The sequence below is a fragment of the Saccopteryx leptura genome, chromosome 5 (assembly GCF_036850995.1).
Source record: "Saccopteryx leptura isolate mSacLep1 chromosome 5, mSacLep1_pri_phased_curated, whole genome shotgun sequence".
Classification (NCBI taxonomy): domain Eukaryota; kingdom Metazoa; phylum Chordata; class Mammalia; order Chiroptera; family Emballonuridae; genus Saccopteryx; species Saccopteryx leptura.
Window position 1 is genome coordinate 140,313,124 of NC_089507.1, and position 24,957 is coordinate 140,338,080.

The following is a 24,957-nucleotide window of genomic DNA, read 5'->3' on the forward strand; positions in this document are numbered from 1 at the left end:
GTTGACTGTTACTCGGAGGACTGGTGCCCGTCTGCTGCGGTTTGCCAAAAGGTGCCATCGGTAAGCAGCACGGTGAGCTTGGTAAGAGCCGGAAAGACGCGCTGCAGAGTGTGTAGGGGGGTGTGAGAAATCGGAGAGAGGATTTCCGAATAACGGATTATTTCCCATCGGTTATGCAGGCAGGCTCAGGGCACCAGCTCTCAAGGTCTGCACTTGCAGCCTGGTCCCCCCACCCCCACTTCCCAGATACCCGGAAGGGACTTATTAACCTGGAAGGGACTGATTTCTTCCCCCTCTATAAAGGGAGATGCTGAAAATATTTACTGCTGAAGGCTGTCCTGAGGATTAGATGAGCCATGTCTAAAGGACTTAGGACACAATACTTAGTATGTGCCTCCATTTTTTTTTTAAAGTAAATGCCACATGCTTTAGAGCAGTGTTTTTCAACCAGTGTGCTGTGGCACACTAGTGTGCCGTGAGACATGGTCAGGTGTGAGTATAAATACATTTAGAAACTATATTATTAACTATATGTATAATATGTACTGTGTTAGAGTGTCATTTTGTGTCATTTTGGTAGGTGTGCCCCAGGATTTTGTAAATGTAAAAAATGTGCTGCGGCTCAAAAAAGGTTGAAAATCACTGCTTTAGAGTATCAACAGTTTCCCGATTTTAAAATTTACAGGTAAAATACAAAGTTGCAGGAGTCCTGCTATAACAACTTTTCAGGGTTTGTCCCCTGCCCCATGCAAAGTTGTAGCAGGGGACCACCCCCGGCCATTGGACAGTTGTCTGGACCATTGGTCTGGACTCCGGTCAGCTGACAGGTGAGGTCAGAGTGGAGTGCCCCGCAAGGAGCAGACAAAGTCGGTCTGGAGAGAAAAGGTGATGGAGATCCCCCATTATGGAGACGACCCAAAGCATTGTCTTGGTGCCTGATGACTTTCTGTCACTTGGGAAGCCCAGGGAAAAGTCCCATGTTGGGAAATTCCTGACTCCTCTTGGGCACTCTCTCTTTATGTAATAGGGATCTTCCCACGTCAGGTAACGAAACCCTCTGAGTCTAGAAGACAGCCATTCTCTCTCATCGTATGTAATATATCATCAATGAGAAGCTATGTTCTGACTTCAGAGACAGTAAAATGCTTCCCTAAATCTGATTACATACAGTAAGCTTTTAATACAGGATCCACGATAGAAGACATTTAATTATAAACATTTTAAAAAATTGTAACTACTTTCATAACCCAGAAACAGTAAGAGATGAGTATGTAGACTCAGAAGGGAAAGGCAGAATTTGGATGACAGATTATCTGAGCCTTCTAATACTAGACGTCACATGATTGGGGTGCACCCCAGGCTGTGCTGTCACCACAAACCTGACACTTGAAGGTCTCTGCCACCAGAGGTCAGTACCGGTCACACTAGCCAAGTGCCCTCCAGCACCTCACTGAGCAGGTGCTCTAAAGCCCGGGGACAGGGAGTACGTTCACAGGTTACCATGCGGCTAACGCACTGAGATGATTCTCCCTTAAGCAAGTGAGAGCAGGCATTTCTCAACCTTTTACACATTTCCCTTCCTTTTACACATTATATTCCCCCCCTCCCCTACTGTCCTATCCCCACAAACCTAGGACCACAGCCATACAGACTGCTTATTGGCCTGTGTACTGTGGCCCTTTGGAGGTCCACAAACCACTGTCAACAACTAGGTCGACCGTCTGGCTATCAACCTGAGTTCGGAGGCATGCTCTCCAATACTTTGGAAAATGCCTTGCAGGTGGAGAAGGGACAGTCCAGGAGCGGGTCACCAGGGAGGAAGGACGTAGGCAGGTAGAGAGGGATTGAGGACAGGTGACGGGCAGGACAGGTGGACGAGAACGACCATGGCCCAGCAGGGAAAACCCGCATCTCCGACAGCGTTCGTGATAGCTAACACAGCAAGAGGTTCAGCCAGGAGACAACACAGAGGAGATTCTTCAAGTGCCAGGATGACAGCTTTATAAATCATGAATAAACCGCCAAACACTCACCTACTTTTAACAGCATTCCTGGGCGGTGCTTTGGCACTTAGAAAGGCCCGCGGTTGGTCCTGCCATTAAAGTCAAGGCAGTCAGTCCTGACAGACATGCACACAGATGTGATTGACAGAATAAAAAACGACTTGAGAAGCAAACACATAAGAACTATGAGCTGGGCACTGTTCTCATCTCTTTGCATATCCTGAACCCAATGTCCCCATAAAGGAACTACACTCGCCCCCCTTTACCACGTGTTCACTTTCCGTGGCTCCAGGTCTATCCATGGTCAGCCGCGGTCTGAAAATACTAAATGGAAAATTCCTGGACGAAATAATTTATCCGTTTTAAATTAAAAACACATGCCGTCTAGAGCAGGCATGCTGGCACCTCACGTGGTCTAGCTCTGCCCTGCCGAGGGCATGACTCCTCCGTGGGTCCGCTGTCTCCCTGCTGTGGACGCTCCCCGCCCGCGAGATCCTCAGCCATCAGTGCTCTCAGACTAATCCTCGTGGTGTCGCAGCACCTATGTTTGGGTCATCTTTATTTTACCTAGTAAGGACCCCAAAGCGCAAGCACAGTGATGCTGGCCATTTGGGTACGCCGAAGAGAAGCCGTACAAGACTTCCTTTAAGTGAAAAGGAAGGAAGGTACGTATAGAGAAAAAACATATCGCCCTGGCCAGATAGCTCAGTTGGTTAGAGTATCGTCCCAAAGCACAGAGGTTGCTGGTTCGATCCCCTGGTCAGGGCACGTACAGGAACAGACTTTCCTCTCTCTAAAATCAATAAAACAGACATTAAAAAAAATAAAAGAGGAAAAAAACCCACAGCATATACAGGGTTTGGGACTTGCGCGGTTTCAGGTATCCACCAGGGGATCTTAAAATGTATACCCCCCGCCCTGTGGATGATGAGATGTCCTCACTGAGATGCTGCAAACACTGTTGAACACCTACTGTGTGCCAGTCACACCAAACGCTGGGAAGAGAAAGAGGAATCGTTAGAGAAGTACAGAAGGGATTTGGGGTACGGCCTCAAAAGAGAGGGTGAGATGTGGCCTGTGCCACGATGTATCAGCAAGAAAGGGGGCGGAGAAGGTCTTATCCTCCCAAGATGTAATACCCAAAGGCACAGAGACGCGAGGGATGTGCCACACAGAGCGGGGGACACACAGGGCAAACTACACTGGTGAACCAAATTGGGCCGTGTTTGCAAATAAAAGTTTTACGGAACACGACTCCTGTGCCCCAGACTGATCTGGCCTCTGGCTGCCTTCTGCCTCGCAGTTGCACAGGCAGGTGAAGTCGTCCACGGAAGCCAGCTGGCCACTTACGGAAGTTTGTGGATGCCTGTTCTGGAGCCCTGTTATTCGGGGAAGGGTTCTGTGAAGCGGGAGCCCCTGAGGGTCTGGCAGGAAAGCCAAATGGACACTCGGGTCTCCTCCCAGACCCACAGAACTGGAACCTGCCTCCTCAGAAAGATCTCTGGTGATTCTTAGGCCCAGAAAAGCTCCCCTGTCACCAGCGTGTGAGGCCACAGGTGCAGGAAAGCATGCACTTATCCTATATATAGTCAGAAAAAAGTGCTCAAGATTTTCCCATTAAGGAGCGGTGCTGGCAATTCATGCTCCAGAAAGGTCCCTTGGTTGGACAGAGTGTGACAGTCACAGCGGACAGCAGAAAGCGGGTGGGCAGCAGGCGTCAGAACCCACGCAAAGACCCAAACTATGCAGGGGACCTTGCCAGACAGTGCCTTCGTTTCTCCCAGAAGCAAGTGACATTTTAAGAAACTCCTCCAATTTCACTAGTGCCTCCGATTTGCCTCTGACAAAACATAGCATCAGTTATAGTTTACTAGGAAACAGGAAAAAGACTCAGTGGCAAAATATTAGTGATCATGTGTCTATGTATACAAAATATATCTCCATCTAAGTAATGCTTCTGGACCACAATGCATAAATTATGACTTTAACTGGGTAAGGAGGAAGATTAAAGATTAAATGAGGATCGACTCATCAGCTATCTATTATGTAGGCTGCTGCTAACACATCAGTTCACAGGATATTTAAAGGTGTAATAATGTCTTATGGTAGGGCTCCCCCCCCCCCAATAAATGCACAATTCTGTTTGATATTCAGTTTTTCCATATTTTGGATGAATAAGCAATCTGAAGTTAAAAAAAACAAACCATAGCAGCATTTTTGACATCACGCCAACACTACCCCTTCTAGCTCAGCTAACATCTTCTGAGCAATTGCTTAACATTCTGCCTCCTTAAAATCTGGAAAAGTTTGACAGGGTTATTTGTGGGATTCAGTATGCTTTAACATAATGACAGCAATATAGACAAAAATAGATGAGCAAAAATGAGAAATACTCTTTTTTTAGGTGCTTAGGTTTTCATCCTTTACATTTACTCCATTGGCAGAAAAATGCAAAAGAAAGGAGGCTTGTACGTCTGCTCTGAGAAATGTAACATAATTAAATAGTAAATCTCAAGTAAGAAAAGAACCCATCAGACTTGGGTTGAGAAGAATCTCTCTGTTAATAAGATTCATTGATAAAGGCCTTAGGAGGCCTATGAACTCAGTACAGTGGCTAATGGCACTTAAAAGGTAATCGTTAATAATGTTGACAGAGTGTTTCCTCTGGGTTTATCCTGTACTAAATATCCTTGCTTTTAGCCCTCTAAATACCCTGATATTAGCTACTTCTTATAGATGGGGAAACTAAGGCACAGAGAGGTTAAGTTCCTTGTCCAAGGTCACACAGCTAAATAAGAAGTAGAGCTAAGATCTTAAGCTGGGTCTCTGTTTTTTGACCACAGCTGTGGTACCTCTCTGACAGCATCTGCCCTCCACTTTCCTCTTGTCCCCAGGTGACTCTGCAAAAACTTTAAAAACAGTGAATTCTCATTGTTACTAATATCAGAGACAAAGCAAACCCCTGTGATTTAGACAAAGTCTTTTATTTTATTTTATTATTCATTTTAGGGGGGTAAGGAGCAGGAAGCATCAACTCCCATATGTTCCTTGACCGGGCAAGTCCAAGTTTCAAACCGGCAGCCTCAGTGTTCCAGGTCCATGTTTAATTCACTGCACCAGCACTGGTCAGGTTAGACAAAGTCTTAATGGAAGGGGGGGGGGGCATACCATATTGCCTAATGGACAATGGCTAAAATTTGACCTGTGATGTTATAAAACCAAGAAATAATGACATGGATTCCTCAGTAGGATAAAACATAAAAGCCCCAGTAAAATCCTGAAATGTATCATGTAACTGCTTGCTAATAGTAAATATGAATGCAGACTTTTTATGATAATTACTATGAATGCATTATTTTCTAGCTACGCTGCTGGTGAAATTCTACAAGGAAACTAACACCTAATATATTGAGGTATATTCGGCACTGGCTGAATACCACAGGGTTAACGTCCTCATATCGGTTCTGCATGTTTCTTCAGTAATTGCTGCCTGACTGTATGTAAATGAACAGAAGAATTAAAGTAAAAAGTTGGCACGAGGTTCAGCACCCACATGGCATAGTCTTTGTTCCCGGAGCTTTATTCTATCCATACTCTTGGGGAGGGGGGGGGAGTTGGGGGAGAAGTTCCCAAACAAATAACGCCAAGTCCACAAGACACTGGGCGGGTTGGTCTTCCACATTCCTCAAATTGTCAAACCTACAAAGTTCATTTCCACTTCGGAGCTCATCCTGTTCCATTAAAATATGAATGTGGCCCCAAATCAAGCTACCTATTCCCTTTCAAATTTTCAGTTTCAAAATAAGACCCAGGTTAAAAAACAAATAAAAGACCCTCAACTCAGTCATATTCCATTTTAAACACTGATTCTTGCCAAGAACAAACTAATTCCTTTCACGTTTTAACAGTTTCAAAGTAAGATCCAGGTAAGTAAAACCAACCAACCAACCAACCATCCAACAAAACAGGGCAGTTGGGGGAAAAGAAAAAAACCCACCAAGTGAGAGGTGACAGAGATGATGGAGCGACAGTCACCTGAACTCCAAACCAATTTCCCTCAGCCGCTTCAGGTTTTCATTTAACTTTCCCAGTGTACAACAAGAAGACACACCCTGGCGGTGCTATTTTTCACAAATACAGGTAGGGGACCAGTTTGTGTTATTTACAAGGATGGACCATACACATATTCTGGGGTTATCTGCGTTAAGGCGGCATGACCAGCCATTCTTCCGGCATGACACCTTGCCCTCCATCGGGTCCGGCGGGTAAGGACAAAAGGAGCGACCATCCCCGGACCCCGCTGGGCTTACGCTGCGGAGGTACCGCGGCCACTGCAGACGCGCTCCGCCGCGCCTCCATCGCCGGCCGGCCGGGCAGCCGGGCCGGGCGCGCGGCCTCCGGGGCGTGCGGAACCGGCGGCCCGGCCTCCGGGCGCAGAAGCGGAGGCGCGTCCCGGCGAGGGGCACTCACCTTCTGTTTCCAACTCGAATTTCTCCAGCATGCCGGCTTCCGCGGGTCCCGGGGCCACTGCCAGCGCCGCCTGAGAAGGAGGAGGACAGGGATCAGCATGCGCTCAGCAGCGCTCGTCCCCGCGCGGGGCGGAGGCGCGGGAGCCGGGATGGGGTGGGGGGAGCGGGGGCGGGGACGGGCTTCGTGCCCCCGCCGGACGCCACGGCCTCGCTCCGCGCCGCCGCCAGGAGGAGGGGCCTCCGCGCGCGGACGGGACAGAACGGAGCGCGGCGCGGCGCGGCCCAGCCCCGGCCTGCCCCCGCGCCGGACAGTACCCGCGCCCCTCCCCGAGTGGAATGGCCCGCCCACCCCCACGCCGGCAGCTTTGGTACGGACCCGCGGGGGAAACGCGTGGGAAGAGGACCCCGCGGCACGAGCAGCCAGCGCACCGCCCTCCGCCTGCGGCCTTCGGCCCCGTCCCGCTCCCCGTCCCCGTCGGGCCGAGAGCGGCCATTAGCGGAGGAGGAGGCCCGCGCCCTCACCGCCGCCTCGCCCGCTGCGCACCTCCGCTCGCCTCCCCCGCACCCACGGCCAGCGCGTTCCCGGGAGTGTAACCTGCGCAGGTGTGGTCTGGACCAGCCCGGGGGTGGGGCGCAAGGGGCGCGCCGTGCGGGGCGGGGCGACGAGCGGAGTGGGGTTGCGGCGGCCCGGCGGGGCGAGGGGGGGTGGGGTGAGGGTTGCTCAGCGGAGTTGGCACATCGGGCCAGGGTGACTGCATTTCTTCTTTAAATTTTAGGTTAAACTGCCCGCCCCCCTCCCGCATTAAAAAGAATCGTTCCTTAGGTAGAACGGATTGTGTCTGCACTTGGTGGTTGACACTTTTCCCAGGCCATGGAAGCCTCGCTGCGCTTCCTCTCTGCACAAACGATTCCCTTCTTGGGGCGAGCCGCCTGCCAAGAGCTCGCACAAATCTAAACCTGGCCCTGGCCACTCTTTCGCTCTGGATCTGGGTATCTGAGACTCGCCTATCGCCAACTTAGGTTGGCAGGCAGCGCGGCTGGCAGCGGTGAGCTGCCTGGAAGGGCTGCACACCCGGGTAGGGTACAGGCAGCAGCTCGCTAGGGTGGGCGGCGGAGGCTCTCCTGTGCGACAGCCATCTCCTGTCCCATCTGCAGGGAGCCCTCAGCTCACTCCCCAATACAAGGGCCCTGATAATGAGCTTAGCTCTTCGGGCGCTGGGTGATTAGGGCTATAGAGCCTAGCCCGGAGGGAGGAGGAAATACTAAAATCTCCTTTGTGCTCTCTTTTTTTTTTTGCTCTGTCATCTCAGCTGGACCAATCCCCAAGTTTTAAGCTGCTTCTTTAAAAAGAGGATGGGGGTGGGAAGAGGAGAGGGAAAGAAGACAAAATACATCTTGTAAGAGTATTGGTAGGTAAAAACCTACAGCGATATCATGCTTCACAGCAAAAGACTGGAGAAATGTTCCAAGTTCAGGAACAAAAGCAAAGATGTCTGCTTTCATTCTATTCTTATTCAGCACAGTACTGGGAATTCCAGCTGCTGCAATAAGGCAAGAAAAAAAATGATAAAAGGCATGCACATGGCAAAGAAAGGCACAAAACCGTCCCTATTTGTGGATGACATGGTTGTCTGCACAGAAAGTCCCAAGGAATCTTAAATGAACAAACAAACAAACAAAAAAACCCAAAACTACAACTAGTGAGTTCAGCAAGGTCATAGGATTCACTAATTTCTATATACTAACAATGAACACGTAGAAACGGATATTAAAAACAATACTATTTACAATCACCGCAAAGGAAATTAAATACTTAGGTATATACTTAAGGAACCATGTGCAAAATCCATCTGCTAAAAACTACAAAAGATGGGTGAACTAGGAGGAAATCTAAATAAATGGGAGAGGCATCCCATGTTTGTGGACCGGAAAACCCATCAAAGTAAAGATGCCAGTTCTCCAAATTGATTCCTATAGAAATTCTGATCCTTTTTTTTGAAATTTTTTTTTGTAGGCAAGCTTAGTTTAAAATATCTAAGGAAACACACAGGCTCTAGAATAGCATTAAGCCATCTTGAAAAAAGAAGAAAAGTGGGAGGAATCACTCTACTCAACATCAAAGCATACTCCAGAGCTACAAGTTAACGAAGACTGTGCGGATTGCATATGATTTCACTTACGTGTGAAATCTAAAGAACAAGCAAACAAAACAGAAACAGACTTTTAGATACAGAGAACAGACTGGTGGCTGCCCGAGGAGAGGGAAGTTGGGGTGTTAAAGGTGAAGGGATTGAGAAGTACACATGGATAGTTACAGAACAGTCAGGAGGATGTCAAGTACAGCCTAGGGAAGGGAATAGAGTCTGATACTGTCACAATGTATGGTGTCCTGGTGGGTTACCAGTATCAGGGGAATACTTTGTAAAGTATATGGTTGTCTAACCACTACACAGTACCCCTGAAACTAATACAAAGTAATATTAAATATAAACTATCATTGAAAAAAAAAAAGAAGACTGTACTATTGGCAGAGGGATAGACACATGATCAATAGAAACAGAGAATCTGACCCACATAAATGTGTCAAACTGATGTCTGATAAAGGTCCAAAAGCGGTGGTATTCAGGTGACTGGACATCGCCAGGCAAAAAAATAAACCTCAATATAAGCCTTACACACTATGAATATGAGCTTGAGTTGGACTGTGGACTTAAAATGTAAGACATGAAACTTTTAGGGGAAATAATATAGGATAAAATCTTCAGGACCTACTGTGAAGGAAAGAGTTAGACCTGATCCCATAAAAGGAAAAATTAATAAATTTGACCTTGTTAACATTAAAATGTTAGCTCTGTGACAGACTCTGTTAACGGGATGAAAAGATAAGATACGGAGCACAAGAAAACGCTTGCACCCTGGCCAGTTGGCTCAGCGGGAGAGCGTTGGCTAGGTGTGTGGAAGACCCCGGTCTGACTCCTGGTCAGGGCACACAGGAGAAGCGCCCATCTGCTTCTTCACCCCTCCCCCTCTTCCTTCTCTCTCTCTCTCTTCCACTCCTGCAGCCATGGCTCATTACAGGAAGTTGGCTCCCAGGCTCTATGGCCTCACCTCAGGTGCTAAAATGGCTCGGTTGCTGGGCAATGGAGCAACTGCCCCAGATGGACAGGGCATCACCCCCTAGTGGGCTTGCTGGGTGGATCCCTGTCTGGGCACATGTGTGAGTCTGTCTCTGCCTTTGCTCCTCTCACTTAAAAAAAAAAAAAAGAGTGAGAAATACTTGCACCTTGTTAGCAAATGCCCAGCATCTGGAATACGTATCAAGAACTCTCAAAAAAACACAACAGTAGAAAAAGAAGATCCAGTTGGAATACGGGCAAAAGATATACAGATGGCAAATAAGCACGCGTAGAGATGCTCAACATCATTAGCCAGTAGGGAAATGCAAATTAAAATCACACAAAGCCCTCACTGGATAGCTTAGTATGATTACAGCGTTGTCCCGGGACACAAAAGTTGCTGGATCCATCTCTGTTCAGGGCACATACAAGAACAGATTGATGTTTCTGTCTCTCTCCACCTTCCTCTAAAATCAATCACTAAATTAATTTTAAAAATCACACCAAATGATCATGATATACCTATTAGAATGGCCAATATAAAAATAGTAAGTGCTGGTGAGGAGGCAGAAAAACCGTCACTTCTGCATTGTGGCGGGGATACAAAATCGTACACTACATTGGAAAAACAGCTTGGCAGTTTCTTATAAAACAGCTTGCAACTGCCGCATGACACACCAATCACAGTCTTGGGCATTTACCTCAGATAATGAGAACTATTTGCATGAAAACCTGTATACAGTAGTCACACAGCAGCTGCATTTTGTAATAGCCCAAACTAGAAATAACAGATGTCATTCAATGGGTGAATGATTAAACACAACACAGTCACGCACTGCTTAAGGATGGGGATATGTTCTGAAAAATGTGTTGTTAGGCAATTTTGTCGTTGTGCAAACATCACCGCACACGCTTAGACAAACCTCGATAGTATAGCCTACCACACACCTGGGTGATATGGTATAACCTAACTGCTCCTGGGTTACAAGACTGTACAGCAGGTTACCATACCTGAATACGGTAAGTACTCCTATATCTAAACATGGAAAAGGTATAGTAAAAACGGTATAAAAGATAAAATATGGTTACACCTGTAAGAAATTAAAATGGTACAGTTGTCCTTTCTTTTTAAAAATATTTAGTTATTGATTTTTTAAAATTTATTCATTTTTAGAGAGAGGAGAAAGAGAGAGAGAAGGGAGAGAAGCAGGAAGCATCAACTCGTGTAGTAGTTGCTTCTCGCATGTGTCTTGACCGGGCAAGCCCAGGGTTTCAAACTGGCGACCTCAGCATTCCAGGTTGACACTTTATCCCACTGTGCCATCACAGGGCAGGCTATTTATTGATTTTTGAGAAAGAGGAAGGGAGAGACAGACAGACAGAAACATTGATCTGTTCCTGTGTGCGCCCTAACTGAACCGGCAACCTCTGTGTATCAACGTGATTCTCTAACCAACTGAGCTGTCCTGCCAGGGCATCGTTGATTGTCCTTTTATGGTGGTGTTTTCTTGAAGTCTCAACAGACCTATAGGCCTGACTTAACTTTAGCTCTTTCAGGCGGGGTGCGGGGGGCAGGAGAGACCAAGGACGGGCTGGGACCATGTTTCTCTCCTCCGTCCTCTTTCCTCCACAACTCAGCTGAGTTCTGAGTTGAACTTGAGTGAGAGAATGCCTGAAAAAATACAGAGCCACTGCACATGGGACCTTTTGGTTGGTGAGAAATGCTACCTCATTAAGGTCTGTCGCACACTGCTGCACCCAGGTGCTGCAAATATGGAATTTGGAGGGACTGTCGGGAGTGCAAACGTGAGCCTGAAAATGTCATCACGGAACGAGTGTGGTCAGATATGAGTTCACCAGGCCTTTTTGTAATTTTTTAAAATTGTAATCTTAAAGAGCAAGAGATAAGTCAACCTTAAATACTGGATAAGCAGTTCCTGAATAATTTAGGGCTGGAACCCGCAGCTCTGAGGTCCCTCTGCCCCCATGTTGTCTTTGAGTTCTGGCAAAGACGTCTGTCCTCTATGAGGTGGGCAAGGTGGGTTGGGGACCTCCCACTGATGCCAGGACAGGAGCTGGGTGCCCTAACTAGCCGGCACCGCCATTTCTGTGCTGACCAGTCCCAAGCCTCCACCGATGGCTGACGGCTCCCCGGAGCTGAGGTCATCTATCGGTCATCTCCATTTGGGCTTTCTACAGACAGCTCAAACTCACCCACCTAGAACTGTCCCCAAATCCTCTCACCTCGTCACCTTGGCATCCTTTGAGGTTGCCTTGTCGGCATCTCCACTGCCGCCTCTTCCTCTTGGTGAGGCTCCTACCATCTCACGCTGGGGCACTAAATCAGTTCGGCTCTCCTTGTCTCGCCCTACCCTGGAACCAGAGTGACCTTTAAAAAAAACCGCAGGCTCGAACCTGTTACTCCCCATGTGGAACCGCTCACTGGCTCTCAGGAAGCTTTAGGAACATCAGGCCAGCTCTTTGGTTCGGCGGGGTCTGGTCACTTCATTTCTTTACCTTCTCCGGCCAGTTCCCTCTGTTTGTCCCCTAACCTCGAGTCCCTACTCGCTGCGTGATGGGTCTGGAGCATGCCGGTCTGTCTCCCTCCTTCCCCTGCTGCCTGGTGGGTTCCCATTTCCCATCACGCCTTCAGGGGGGAGGCTCGGTCTTCCTGCGCCGTGGCCTCTGCTCACAACTTGCCTGGTTAGTTGCTTCTCGAGCCCCCACGCTTTCTTCGGTCCCTTCCCACAGGGTTGGGATGGACTCTTCTGTCTCCATGGCATCCCATAAACTCTCTCAAGGGGAAGAAATGGCTCTTTTCAGTCATCTTGGTGTTGCCTGAGCCTGACACATAGCAGACATTCTTTAATAGTTGAGTGGAATGAATTGCTTGCGATTCACAAATCACTGGAAAACGCGGTGGGTAAGCGGTTGATTTAATAGTGTAAATGGTTCAGAGATTATTTCACGGTGTCCACTCGTGTTTCACCTGGGCCTCATTCCTATGTAGAAATGACTGGACCCATTTTCTCTTGAGCATGGAACCTGACATTTTTTGGAGGAAAAAAAAAAAAAGGCTGCCAAGAACATGGCAGATGTTTTTGTTGCAACACACAGTCTCCGAGCCCTGGAGGTCATTGACACTCTGGTTTGGATATTAGCAGACAACTCTGCCAGCTCTTGTCCCCACCCTAACCGCTGTCATTTCCGTTATGTGACAACAATGCGTACTTCAGAGTGCTGAGGAGATTTGACAAAAACTCAAAATACTGAGCCCCCGTAACTATTCATTCTTCAGATCGATTTGAATCAGTCTATTTGGGGGGGAAGGCTTTGTTCCTTTTGACTCTTCTCCAAATAACCATTTCAGATCCTTTAAACCAAGGTTTCAGAGTGTGGCAACCAATTTCTGTGACTCAACAAGCCAGCTAAAATCTGTTTCATAGAAAGTACTGTTATTAAAACAGGCTAAACCAAAAAAAAAAAAAAAAAAAAAAAAAAAAAAAAAAAAAGTCTTTTTTGTCTGGATTCCTTCTGTTAAATTATCTTGTAATTTCCAGAAAGTAGACAATGTTAAGATTTTGAAGACAAGCATTCAGCAAATAATCTGCTATGTATGTGCCAGGGACCATTGTAGGGTCCATAAATGACCCAGTATGACTATAAATTTATATAAAAGATATGAAGCAGGAACCTTTCACACACACACAGAGTTAGTCTGTTACTTCTCAAATTCTGATTCTGTGGGGCTCATGGGTCAGGGTCTGACATAGGTAGTTCTTTTGTCTCTCACAAGTAAATCCAAATTAGTTTTTCCTTCTTTGCCCCTCAAAATAGTTTATTATTAGGTTTGTGTTTAACACCACTTATTGGGAGCTAAATGCATTCTACTACATTATGCTGACAAGCCTTATTGTCTCATAATAGTTTGCAAATACAAAAGCAGGTATTGCTCAACATCACGCCATACACGTTGAAATGTGTTGTATTTCTAAGATAAAGCAACACAAAAAGCAGCATAAAGTCCTGGGGAAGTCTTTCTTCACCGCTCCCCCTCCCAGCTTAACCTGCCTGGAACAGCCCACGGTTAATAGTTTTCTCAACCACTTCACCCCTCCAGTTATGGAAACTTTGGCCAGAAACTGGTGAAAAGTCATAGAAGGTTGAGGCAGACTACTTTTACGTTCATTTTGTTTTCTTTTGTTCTATGCAAAGCCATCAAAAGGAAGTCTGAGAATCCAGATGACATTGAAGGGACCCGTGCTTGCTTCTAAGGAATTGTGATCTCTGTTCCCTGTCGATGGTTCAAGGTAGCTAACCAGGATGAGTCAACATGAAACCACTTCTACAATTAAGATACAAAAAACATTTCTCTTTCCTGGAAGTTCTTTGTGCCCCTTTGTGGTTCATCCCTCCCTGTCTCTGGAGTCTCAGGCTATCAGTGATCTACTTTTTGTTACTACGGGTATTTAGACTGAATTGTGTACCACTTGTCAGCAATAGGGACCCCTTTGCGTGTGACACACTGTACTTAGTTTGAATGGTTTCCCCCTTCCCACCTTCTTTCCTAGAATAACCCCATAATTTTTTCACAGTGTACCCCCTTTCCTTACACGCGTCATGATGGGGGACAGTCATCCTCAAGCTATCCAGGGTTCAAGGGAAGGACACACGTGTGTATGCATGTCCTCTCCCCAACCCTCTGTTCCTGCCACCGGCAGCATGTCGCCCTGCTTACTAACAACCCGGGACATCACTGAGGAGGCCTTCACCTTGAGCATCACCTTGCTTGGGGCCTGCCCTACCTCTGGACCCATAATGTGAGACAATGAACGTCTTTATCCTTCGAGCCAATTGGAGTTAAAGTTTTCTGTTACTTTGCAGTCAAAAATATCCTAAGTGACATTTGGGTACTATATTAGGTACAAGAGGTGATATTCCAGTAAGGTGGAGGTCATATTCTAATTGTGGATGGTTCTGCATAGGTGACGATACAAACAATTTTCAAAGTTTGAGGCAGACAGCAACTGGCTAGTACACATTAACGCTAAGGGACCCTCTGAGAGGGAAGCTTCCTTTCAGAGCTGCAAAGGGGCCGATGTTTAAGGAAGCAAGGAAAAAGTGTTGCAGGTGGTGGCGAGGGCAGGGGAAACTCTGAAGACAAAGATATTTGCAGGATCCAGCAAGACATATGGCCTTTACCCAAGGGAACATCCTTGTGGAGAAGTCAAAGAAAGAGAAACCCCTGGGCGAAAAGGAACGAAGTTAGGTGGGACAGAAGAAGTGACTGCCAACTGCCTCCAGCCAGTTTTTTGTTTTGTTTTTTGGCCAGATGTAAAGATTTTAATACCTGTGTAGCATGCAGAGGGATGGATCTGGGAGAGCTGGGAAGCAGCAAGAATATGGAAGATGTCTTTACAGTGAATGTAAACATTGAATGAGAAAGCCTGATGTCTGACCAGGAAGTGGTGTAGTGGGTAGAATGTTGGCATGGGACACAGAGGGCCCAGGTTCAAAACCCAGGAGTTGCCGGCTTGGGCGTGGCCTCATCAGCTTGAGCCCTAAGGTGCTACAAAGAAGAATTGATGCTTCTCATCTCTCTCTCTTCCTATCTGTCTGTCCCTATCTGTCCCTCTCTCTGTCTCTCTCTCTCGCTAAAAAAAATTTAAAAAGGCCCTGGCTGGTTGGCTCAGTGGTAGAGCCTCGGCCTGGTGTGCAGAAGTCCTAGGTTCAATTCCCGGCCAGGGCACACAGGAGAAGCGCCCATCTGCTTCTCCACCCCTCCCCCTCTCCTTCCTCTCTGTCTCTCTCTTCCCCTCCCGCAGCCGAGGCTCCATTGGAGCAAAGATGGCCCGGGCGCTGGGGATGGCTCCTTGGCCTCTGCCCCAGGTGCTAGAGTGGCTCTGGTCGCGGCAGAGTGACGCCCCGGAGGGGCAGAGCATCGCCCCCTGGTGGGCAGAGCATCGCCCTCTGGTGGGCATGCCGGGTGGATCCCGGTCGGGCACATGCGGGAGTCTGTCTGACTGTCTCTCCCCGTTTCTAGCTTCAGAAAAAAAAAAAAAAAAAAAAAAAAATTAAAAAGCTGAGAAGTACAGCAGAAATAAGAAATAGCTCGGACTTGGGATTTCAGTAAACGAGGAAGCAAGCAGAAAAGAAACTAGAGTAATAATTAGAAACAGCAGCATCAAAAGAAGCCTTTACAATATAGCCGTGAAGTCCTTACGGCAGCAAAGAACAAAGCCAACAAAGGAACAGCAATGGGGTCACCAAAGCCGCACAGGGTGGCAATAAAAATCACCCAAGAGCTTCCTGAAGTTACCGACTCTCTCTCGAAGGCCTTTGCCAACACTCTTCTTTATTATATGCGGCTTAAGTGTCTGTTTGTCGCCGATAGCTTATTGGTTGCTTGCGTAACTGTACTAGCCAATGGGGTGAAGTTGCCATGGCATTCAAATAGTCCTGCCTTCTGGCATGCCACCTCACAAATTGAGGTTAAAGATTGGAGCAATTATTATGCTGTTAAGAAATCTTAACACCAGAAGGGGTCTTTGCAATGGTACAAGAATAGATGTTCTCCAATTGAAAAATAATGTCATAATAGCTAAGTCTTTGGCTCCTCTAAAGGTGAAATACATGTCATTCCAAGAATTGATTTGGCTCCATCTCAAACAGGGTTGCCGTTTCAATTGAGACGTAGACAATTTCCTGTAAAACTTGCCTTTGCTATCACCATCATAAGTCCTCAGGGCCAAACCTTAAGCGTGTTGGCATTTTTTAACCTGAGCCTGAATTTGGACCCCGAGTCAACTTTATGTTGCCTGTTCAAGAGTTCGTGAAAGAACGGATGTAAAATTAAAATAATTGATGTCCTCTGCAAGGCGAGCTTAAAAAATGATGGAAAGATCTACACAAGAAATGTTTGTGTACAAAGAGATCTTTGACATGTGGAATTAACATTTTATTATTTAAATGCACCTTATTTATTGAGCTTGTGGTGGCTCTTAAGAAATGTACCGCCAGTGGTTTCCTTCATTGCACTCTACTTTAAGCAATTAAGCAAGTAGAAGGGGGAAACCCCGTGGGGCAGTAAGCAAAGGGGCGTCCTCGCCGCCTGCCCTGGGTAATTCAGTTTGAATTAGCAGACACCTTTGCACAAATCATTTTAATTACAATTTATAATATCTAGAACAGCGGTCATTTCATATGACTGCTGGGCTTTCTAGTTTTTATATATTTCTTTATTGCCTTGACTTCAACTACAGCGGCGTAGCCTTAGCATCCTCTGTTCTGTTTTATAACTCTCCCAAAAAGAATGCCGCTTGGAAATGAAGTTCAGAGGATCACTGTTCCCCCCCCCCCCCCCCCCCCCCCCCCCCCCCCCCCCCCCCCCCCCCGCCATGGTCCTAAAGAGTGTAAAAAGTTCTTTTGTTTCACACGGATCAGTCAGATCAATCGCAAGATGTTTATTTATTTTTAAATCAAAGCTTCACGGTGCCCAGTGATTCAGGGCCTTTCTCCTCCCCTCCCTTCCCCTAATTACCCAGGGCCAGCGCCTTAAGGTCTCTGTTGTCACGGTGCACTAAAAACGCAGCCCCATCCAGGGACACGTGTCCCCAGAGCAGGAAGGACCTCAGGTTCCTGAGCCGCTAAGACCAGGCTTCTCTTTTGAACATGATTTTTTTTTTTTTTAAATTTCAGCTTGGAGTACTAGATATAGCCTCTTGGGAGGGGGGCATACCAAGAAATTTCCTGAACGCATTGAGTATTTTCCACTAGCTCCGTCAAACACTGCTCGCGGAAAATTGTTTCTGCTGTTCGCCATGACATTCTGGAAACAAATAAACCAACCGACATTCTCCTACCAACCACACTGTGCAAATGGACAAAAAAGGACAGTAAGTAACATGCTAAGTTAGTAAGCTGTCTCACCATGGTTCATGAGTGTGACACACCTACTGCTAGATCTGGGCACAATGGCTAAGTTAAAAAAACAACAACAAAAAATGCCACACCACAATCCACTGTCTCAAAATGGTAGAATTGAGGGAAGCTTTTATTTCTTGTATGCTTTTCTTTTTATAACCAGAGAAATTTTCAAGAAAGTTCCAGTTATGGTAAGAACGCACATCACATCATATACCTTCTTAACCCTTTTCAGCGCACAGTTCAGTAGGAGTGAGCGTATTCACACCGTTGTGCATAACCAATCCACAGGGCGCTTTCACCTGCAGGCATCCTCAAACTACAGGCCGCGGGCCGCATGCGGCCCCCTGAGGCCATTTATCCAGCCCCCTGACGCACTTCCGGAAGAGGCACCTCTTTCATTGATGATCAGTGAGAGGAGCATTGTATGTGGCGGCCCTCCAACGGTCTGAGGGACAGTGAACTGGCCCCCTGTGTAAAAAGTTTGGGGACCCCTACGAGAAATGCCCTCATGACCGGAGAGGATCAAATACTTCCCAAGACGCCTCTCATTTTTACAATCAAATGCAAAAGAGGTAGATGGGAGTGGCTTACCCAGGCTAAACTAAGGCGATGGAATAGGCGGCTTACTGACTGGTGAATGAACATGTCTATAAAAGCCATGGGGTTTTTAACTGGCATTTGGAAACAATGCACATGGAGGGGCTCCCTGGTCGAGGCATGGACATCGTGCTAGAATAGCCTCCGTGTGGTTCCTCAGAGCCACCTGCTTCCAATTCCCTTTTCCGGATAGAATATACCTCTTCTTCCACTGTGCAAGAGGGGACCAGAGGGTACGCCTCCTCAGGACCCAAAATAGCGTTGAGGTAGGGTTCCGTGCCCAGCCTCAGACCTCATGGGGAAAGAGCGTGTCACCACACACAGCCTCTAGAAACAGGTTCCCCCCAGCACGGCGAGGAGAATCTGGGCAGTCACTCATTAACAGCTTATGCACACTGTGCTCTCAGACAGACTCCAGAGCTGGCTTGTTCTAAACTTTTCCATCATTCCAACGGCTGGTTCCCACCGAGTCATTACGGAGACTGCGATTAACACCACTGTGATGTTTGGTATTGCCTGTTGTACCAGTGATACCGCACGAGCTTGAGTTAATAATGCTTTTCTCAGGGCTATGCAGTGAGCAAGCAATCCTGGTTCGGAGCTGAAAGAATTTCTATCTAAATGCAAATCAAGACAAGACCGGCTAGAATGCATGAGTAGCTACAGTGGTTTTTCCACCATTGAATGTTCAGCACACACACACACACCCCTGCACACACACTCCCCCCCTGCCTGCCCCCCTCCCCCTGATGCATTTTCATACAACTGTGTCAGTCAAGAAGCAAGAAGCGTTTCTTATTAGGTAAACCCTGCATTTCTCTTCGCCGCGCCCGGCAATGATATAGGTCAAGGTGCTCTGAGCCTTATTATTTTTTTCCCACTTAATATGTGGTAAACAAAACAGACAGAGAATCATTTTCCCTCCACTGCAGGCTATCAGAGCCAGGACCCCTGATGTCTCTATGCAATGTCCCAAAAGAATCAAAGAAAGTGTGCCCACCATGGAACTTATCTTTCCACCCCCCCAGATTGATGTCCCCCCCTTCTGATTGAATGACACTGCCATCCGCCTTTTCATGCCAGAAACTAAAGAGTCACCCTAGAGTCCCTCCCCCCCACATGCCACCTAGTTGGGCATCCCGGAGACCAGCCTGGTTTGACTCTTACAGATGTTTATAATGAGTCCCTGCCTCTGCATCTTCACCTCAGTCCTCTGTCATCTTCTTGCTTAGCCTTTCCCCCGTAAGTTCCAGTCACCAGCCTGTCACTGAACTGATCCCTCCATTAAACTGCAAGTCTGCCCAGCTCTCCCCACTGTACCATCGCTGGAGCAGGCGGGGGACCGTCTGTGGTGTTCATCTGCGGAGTTATGTTCACTCTGCACCCTTTCCTTACTCAAGAGGGCTAAGGGGAAGAAGGAGAGAGCCTTTCCACCTTGAACATCCACTGCTCTAGATTCCCTCTCAAGCCGGTCCGGGTGCAGAGTGGGTAAGTCCACAGTGCTCGGAGAGTGGGGTGAAGACTCATCCTCCAGACCGAACTCTACAGGACTGGGTACCTGCTGGCCAATTTAATGGCCAGTTCGATTCCTGGGCCACTTAGGGGCAGGACATATGTGACTGGCAATCTCCTGTGGACCCTGCTTGTTGTCCTCACTGGGGGCACAAAGCTCTGCTGCTTGTCTCTTGCCTTTCTGGGGACCGGTCTCATTCTGCCACTTGGCACGAGATGTCCTATCAATTCATTGGATGGTGGTAAAGGGAAGCTCTGGCATAGATGAGTCAAAGGTGGCAATTTTTGTGTGTGTGTGTGATAAAGGCCAGGTAGTAAATATTTTAGGCTCTGCAAGCCCTCCGGTCTCTGTTGCAAACACTCCCCCATGCAGTGAGAGCAGGAAAGCAGTCACAGAGGGGGCATAAACGAACAAGCATGCCTGTGTATTAATAAAAACTTCATAATTCCGAACACAGACGGTGAAACAGACTTGACCCATGGACCCGAGGGTGCCAGTCCCTGCACTGGGGATGTATGTGCACGATGGGTAGACTGAGATGCTCGATTTATGCAGAGATGGTCGGAAACCATGCTGAGAATATTGATTTTGGAGCCTCTGGGAACCCTGGCAAAGATGATCTCATGTGACCCTCACCACCATCCTTTGAGGTAGACATGACCTTCCTAGAACAGAGGTGTGGGTAGAGAGGACTCGAAGGTTTAGGAACTTGTAAGTCCCTTCATCAGCATACTTCATGCTCACCTCACACCCATCTTTTTTTGTTAAATGAAAAGCTCTCTGGACCCCTCTCTGCTACAGCCCTGAGGTGTATCTCCTCTTCACACCAAACTTCTTGATAAAAGCTGTCCATATTCTCTGTCTGTTCTCTGCAATCTCAGACTCACCCGGCAACTTCCTGCCAGCTGGCTTCTGCCTCAGCTTATCGAAGTCACGATCGGTTTCTGGAACAGAGATACATCTGGCCTGTTACATACTGAAGTGATTGATGTCTTTTGCGCCGAGCGAGGGAAAAAAGATAATCGCAGTGCCTTCCGCCTCCCAGTAGAGCTGCTCTTGTAGATGACCCGGGCTCAACTCCAGTGACCATCCCAACTCCACGTGACACCATATTTTTAACTACTACCTCTCGCCAGTGAAGGCAGAAATGTCGAGAGGGATCTGGAAGAAGTGGCCACTGTCACAATGTCCGATTTAACCACAAGAAGCATTGGCCCCATCATCCAAGACAGCAAATGACTCAGCCCTGGAAATGGACTTTTTTTTTTTTTTTTACCCAGATTTGTGTCCCGATGATCACAGGAATGCAAGTGCATGCTCCTGGGACCTGTAGAACTTTAGAAGCAGATCCCCCATCTGTTAGGCTGTAACCTAGGAGTGACGGGGTGGGAGGTGCTCCTTGACCCTGAAACTCCAGGGTCCCAGTTCTATTGGCCTTACCTCCCACTGGGACACCCTGGAGGGCAGGGATGATCTCAACTGTCACTGAGCACCTGATGCCCAGTACACAATAGGGTCATAGGAAACCGTTGCATGAATGATTTCCTGGGAGGGGACAGAGGCAGCACATTTATCAAGTTAAAAAAAAAAATCTGGAGGCAAAAAGATCCAACATCCTTTCCTTGGAGCTGAGCTATCCCGGGGTGTGTGTGTGGAGGAGACAGAACAAACAAGAACCCTGAAGACCCAGGCCCAAGCTCTCGTCAGGGTCACTGCTCCGACTCGGGCTCTGTCTCCCTTCCAATCACTGAGTCACAACGCTAATGGCCTGGGAACACAGGAAGGATGCCAAGGACGATACCTTTCCTTCATAGCAAGGAGAAGTGGGCTTCTCCCCCTGTCTCCAATACACAAGCAACACTCCATCTGCCCTTGGCTGTCATAATAACCAGTCCCCGTGGCTCCAACTCCTGGACCCGATGTGAATTTTTTTTCCTCCCAAACTATTTTTAAAATATCTCATCTGTTGAGAGGAATGAACGATGGGGCTATTCCTTGGCCATTTCTGGGCAGGGAGTTTTAACATGGAGACCTTATTGGTAAGGTGACCAATCATCTTCCTTTAGGAAGACAGTCCTTCTTTTGTAAGTTCCGTCCTCCCTGGAAAAGTGTCCTCCTACATGTCCTCCTTTTGGATATTGGAAGACTAATCTGTAAATGTCCGTATTTGATTGATGCAGAGTTGATCCATTGTGTGTGATGTGACGTATTTGTATCTAAATGAGTACTTTTTTATTACAATTATTATTAAAAAGTAACAGGCATGTAAGCATAATTACAATATAAAATATTACAAAATGTTTTTATTATGCATTTATATTATAATGTATTGTTGCAATGAATAAAATGTTTCTTTTATTTATGATATTGTTTTTTTCAATTTATTTTTGTCCTCCTTTTCATTGTAAAAAAGTTGGTCACCTGATTATTAGGTTGTAATTTGATCTTTTCAAATGGTGAGACGGGGTAAAAACAGTCTTGCATATATAAAATCTTTAACTGCTCCTCAGTGCTAGGCGATTTGAAATGTGTTTAGATTTTGAAAGGGCTTTCCTGTTTGTTTTTTATCCCTTAAAAAAAAGATAATTATATTCCAAATAACAATCTTGAAAGATGGGTTAGCGATTTCCTTCCAAATGGTCATACTAGGAAAACTAGGAATCTTGGCAATGGATTCAATAGAAAGACGGCCACGTTGCAGAAAAAAAAACACCAAAGTTCACGAATTCACTGAGTTGTGTTACCTCCCCACCTACAGGATGAAACAAGTGTTAGTTATTTTTTGACATATAATGAATCAGCCCTAAAAGTCAGTGTCTTGAGATAACAGCAATAACTTATAATCTGTTATGAATGGAACTGTGTCCTCCCCCCCAAATTCATATGTTGAAATTCTAACCCCACCCCCAATGTGACTAGATGTGGAGATAGTGCCTTTAAAGAATTTACTAAGGTTAAGTGAGATCATGAGGGTGGGGACCTAAGCCAACAGAACTGGTGTCCCTGTAGGAAGAAGAAGAGACTCCAGGAATATGTGTGTGCATGGAGGAAAGATCCGGTGAGGAAACACATGACAAAAAGACAGCTGCCCGCCAGAGAAAGGCCTCAGGAGAAGCCAAGCCCACCAACACCTTAACCTTGGACTTCCAGCCCCCAGAACCCGGAGAAATACATTTCTGTTGTTTGAGCCACCCAGTCTGTGGTGTTCCATCACGGTGGCCCTAGCAAACTAATGCGTGATGTCTGTAGTGTCTGTGGGCCAGGACATTCACGTGCAGTTCCACCGGGTGGTTCCGGCGCAGGACCTCCAACCAGGTCTCTCAGGTATTGGCCAGTCTACTGCATTTGACAGCCCCAGTCACCACCTCCAAGGGCGTGAGACACAGCGGAACGCGCTGCTTTTGCAGCGGTGACACGGCGTTTGCCTGATTTTTTTGCCTGCTCTCCTGAGGAATCAGAGTCCTCTTCCTCTGTCCCTCGACTGTCCATGTTTTCCTGGCTTTCTTCTCACCTATCACACATTTCATCTGCTATGACGGCATCAACAGAAACTACTCTGATGACTTTCAAATGTTAATAGGCAGCTCCAGATGCACAAATCCAGTTGTTCTCCTTCAACCACCCTCTTTTTTTAAGTGAGAGGAAGGAAGATAGACTCCTGCATGTGTCCCAACTGGGATCCACTGGGCAACCCCCATGTAGGGCCGATGCTAGAATCAACTGAGCTATTTTTAGTGCCTGATACACTAGGACCAACTGAACTATCCTCAGCACCCAGGCCGATGCTTGAACCAATCAAGCCACTGGCCGCAGGAGGGGAAGAGAGAGAGAAGTGGGAGAGGGCAGGGGAGAGGAGCAGATGGTCACTTCTCTTGTGTGCCCTGACTGGGAATTGAACCCAGGACGTCCATATGTGGGGAGGACACTCTATCCACTGAGCCAACCGGCCAGGACCAATTGCTCCCCTTAAATATCCTACAGACACCTTATTGTACCACCATCACCTATACACACACACCCCCTACATGCGCAAATACACACACGCACATACACACTACACAAACGCACAGTCCGCTCCTCTTCTCTTCCTCCTCTGTTTTCTCTCCCAGAAAATACAACTACATTCACCCAGTTTCAAGGCAAGTCCTCGGGAATCCTCCTTTGATTCTGCTCTCTCTCCCCCTGCCGCTAACCCATCACGACATCCCAAATCCCCTTCAGTACAACCTCTTAAACAGCTCTTTCCTATTTAACACTGGCTCCCTTCTTTCCACTTCCAGCTGCCACCAGATCCTCATCATTTCACGCTTCATCTCATCTGAGCTCCCATGCTACCTGCGTCCGATCCAGTTTCCACACTCAGCCAGAGGGAGTGTCCTAAGACGCGAGGCTGATGACGGCTCTCTGTCACTGAACAACATTGCGGCGTCCTTCCCCTGGAGTGGGCTCCTCCACTCTCTGAGGCTGGACTGGGCTGTCTTCTCCTGTAATAACTATCTGGCTTCTATTATATATACACTGTTGTCTCCACTTCCCTGTCTGCACCTCCCAAATGGACAATGGATCCTTCCTTCATTCAATTGGTTATTAGCTATATATTAAAAACACTTCCAGGGACAACATGTTGTAGATCAAGTGACTAGCACATTGTCCCTGCCTCTGAGACTGACTCACATTTGCCCTCATCATCTTTTCCTAGCACCGTTGCTGGCTCATTCATTGCTTAATAAGTATTTGCTTTGCCTGACCTGTGGTGGCGCAGTGGATAAAGTGTTGACCTGGAATGCTGAGGTCGCTGTTCAAAACCCTGGGCTTGCCTGGTCAAGGCACAAACGGGAGTTGATGCTTCCTGCTCCTCCCCCCTTTCTCTCTCTCTCTCTTTCTCCTCTCTAAAATGAATAAAATCTTTAAAAAAAGAGTATTTGCTGAGTAAATAAACGATAAAATGAGACTGTCTGCGAAAGGCCAGTCAATTACCCTCACCCCCTTTTCCAATTAGAATAAAATTCATGGGAACAAGTTTTATAAAAGTGACCTCCGTGGTGGTCAATGCTTATGGAAAGTGTCTTTTTATTCCGAAAGGCTGAGGTAAATGACGTCGACCACTTTTCAGGCTGACGGGTATTTTAAAGCCTATCTCTGCCCGTTAGGTTGCCTCACTGACCCCCAAGCAGGCCCCTGCCCACCCACTGCTCCCACGCCACGGCATCCTTCTCCATCCTACGCACACTCATTCCCACCCCAAGTCATGGCTCAGTTTTATTTCTGCAAGGCTCTCTGCCTGTCCACTGGTTTAAACCCTACCAGTGGCTCAGGCTCGCTCAGTGGGTGCC

General features: G+C 47.2%; 1 protein-coding gene and 1 long non-coding RNA gene across 7 annotated transcripts in view; one reads left to right on the plus strand and one right to left on the minus strand.

The window, feature by feature from the left end:
* PRKAG2 (protein kinase AMP-activated non-catalytic subunit gamma 2) overlaps positions 1-24,957 on the minus strand; it is a 204,782-nt gene that overhangs the window by 54,954 nt on the left and 124,871 nt on the right. For 3 of the 6 annotated variants that reach the window (XM_066385398.1, XM_066385399.1, XM_066385397.1), the window contains one exon: positions 6,474-6,543. In XM_066385398.1, coding sequence (XP_066241495.1) covers positions 6,474-6,543 — 70 coding nt within the window. The other 3 variants (XM_066385402.1, XM_066385401.1, XM_066385400.1) reach the window with 3 other exon arrangements.
* Positions 6,997-18,842, plus strand: LOC136405844 (uncharacterized). Its single transcript, XR_010751581.1, has 3 exons — positions 6,997-7,075; positions 17,287-17,483; positions 18,679-18,842. It is a non-coding gene; the product is annotated as an uncharacterized lncRNA (long non-coding RNA).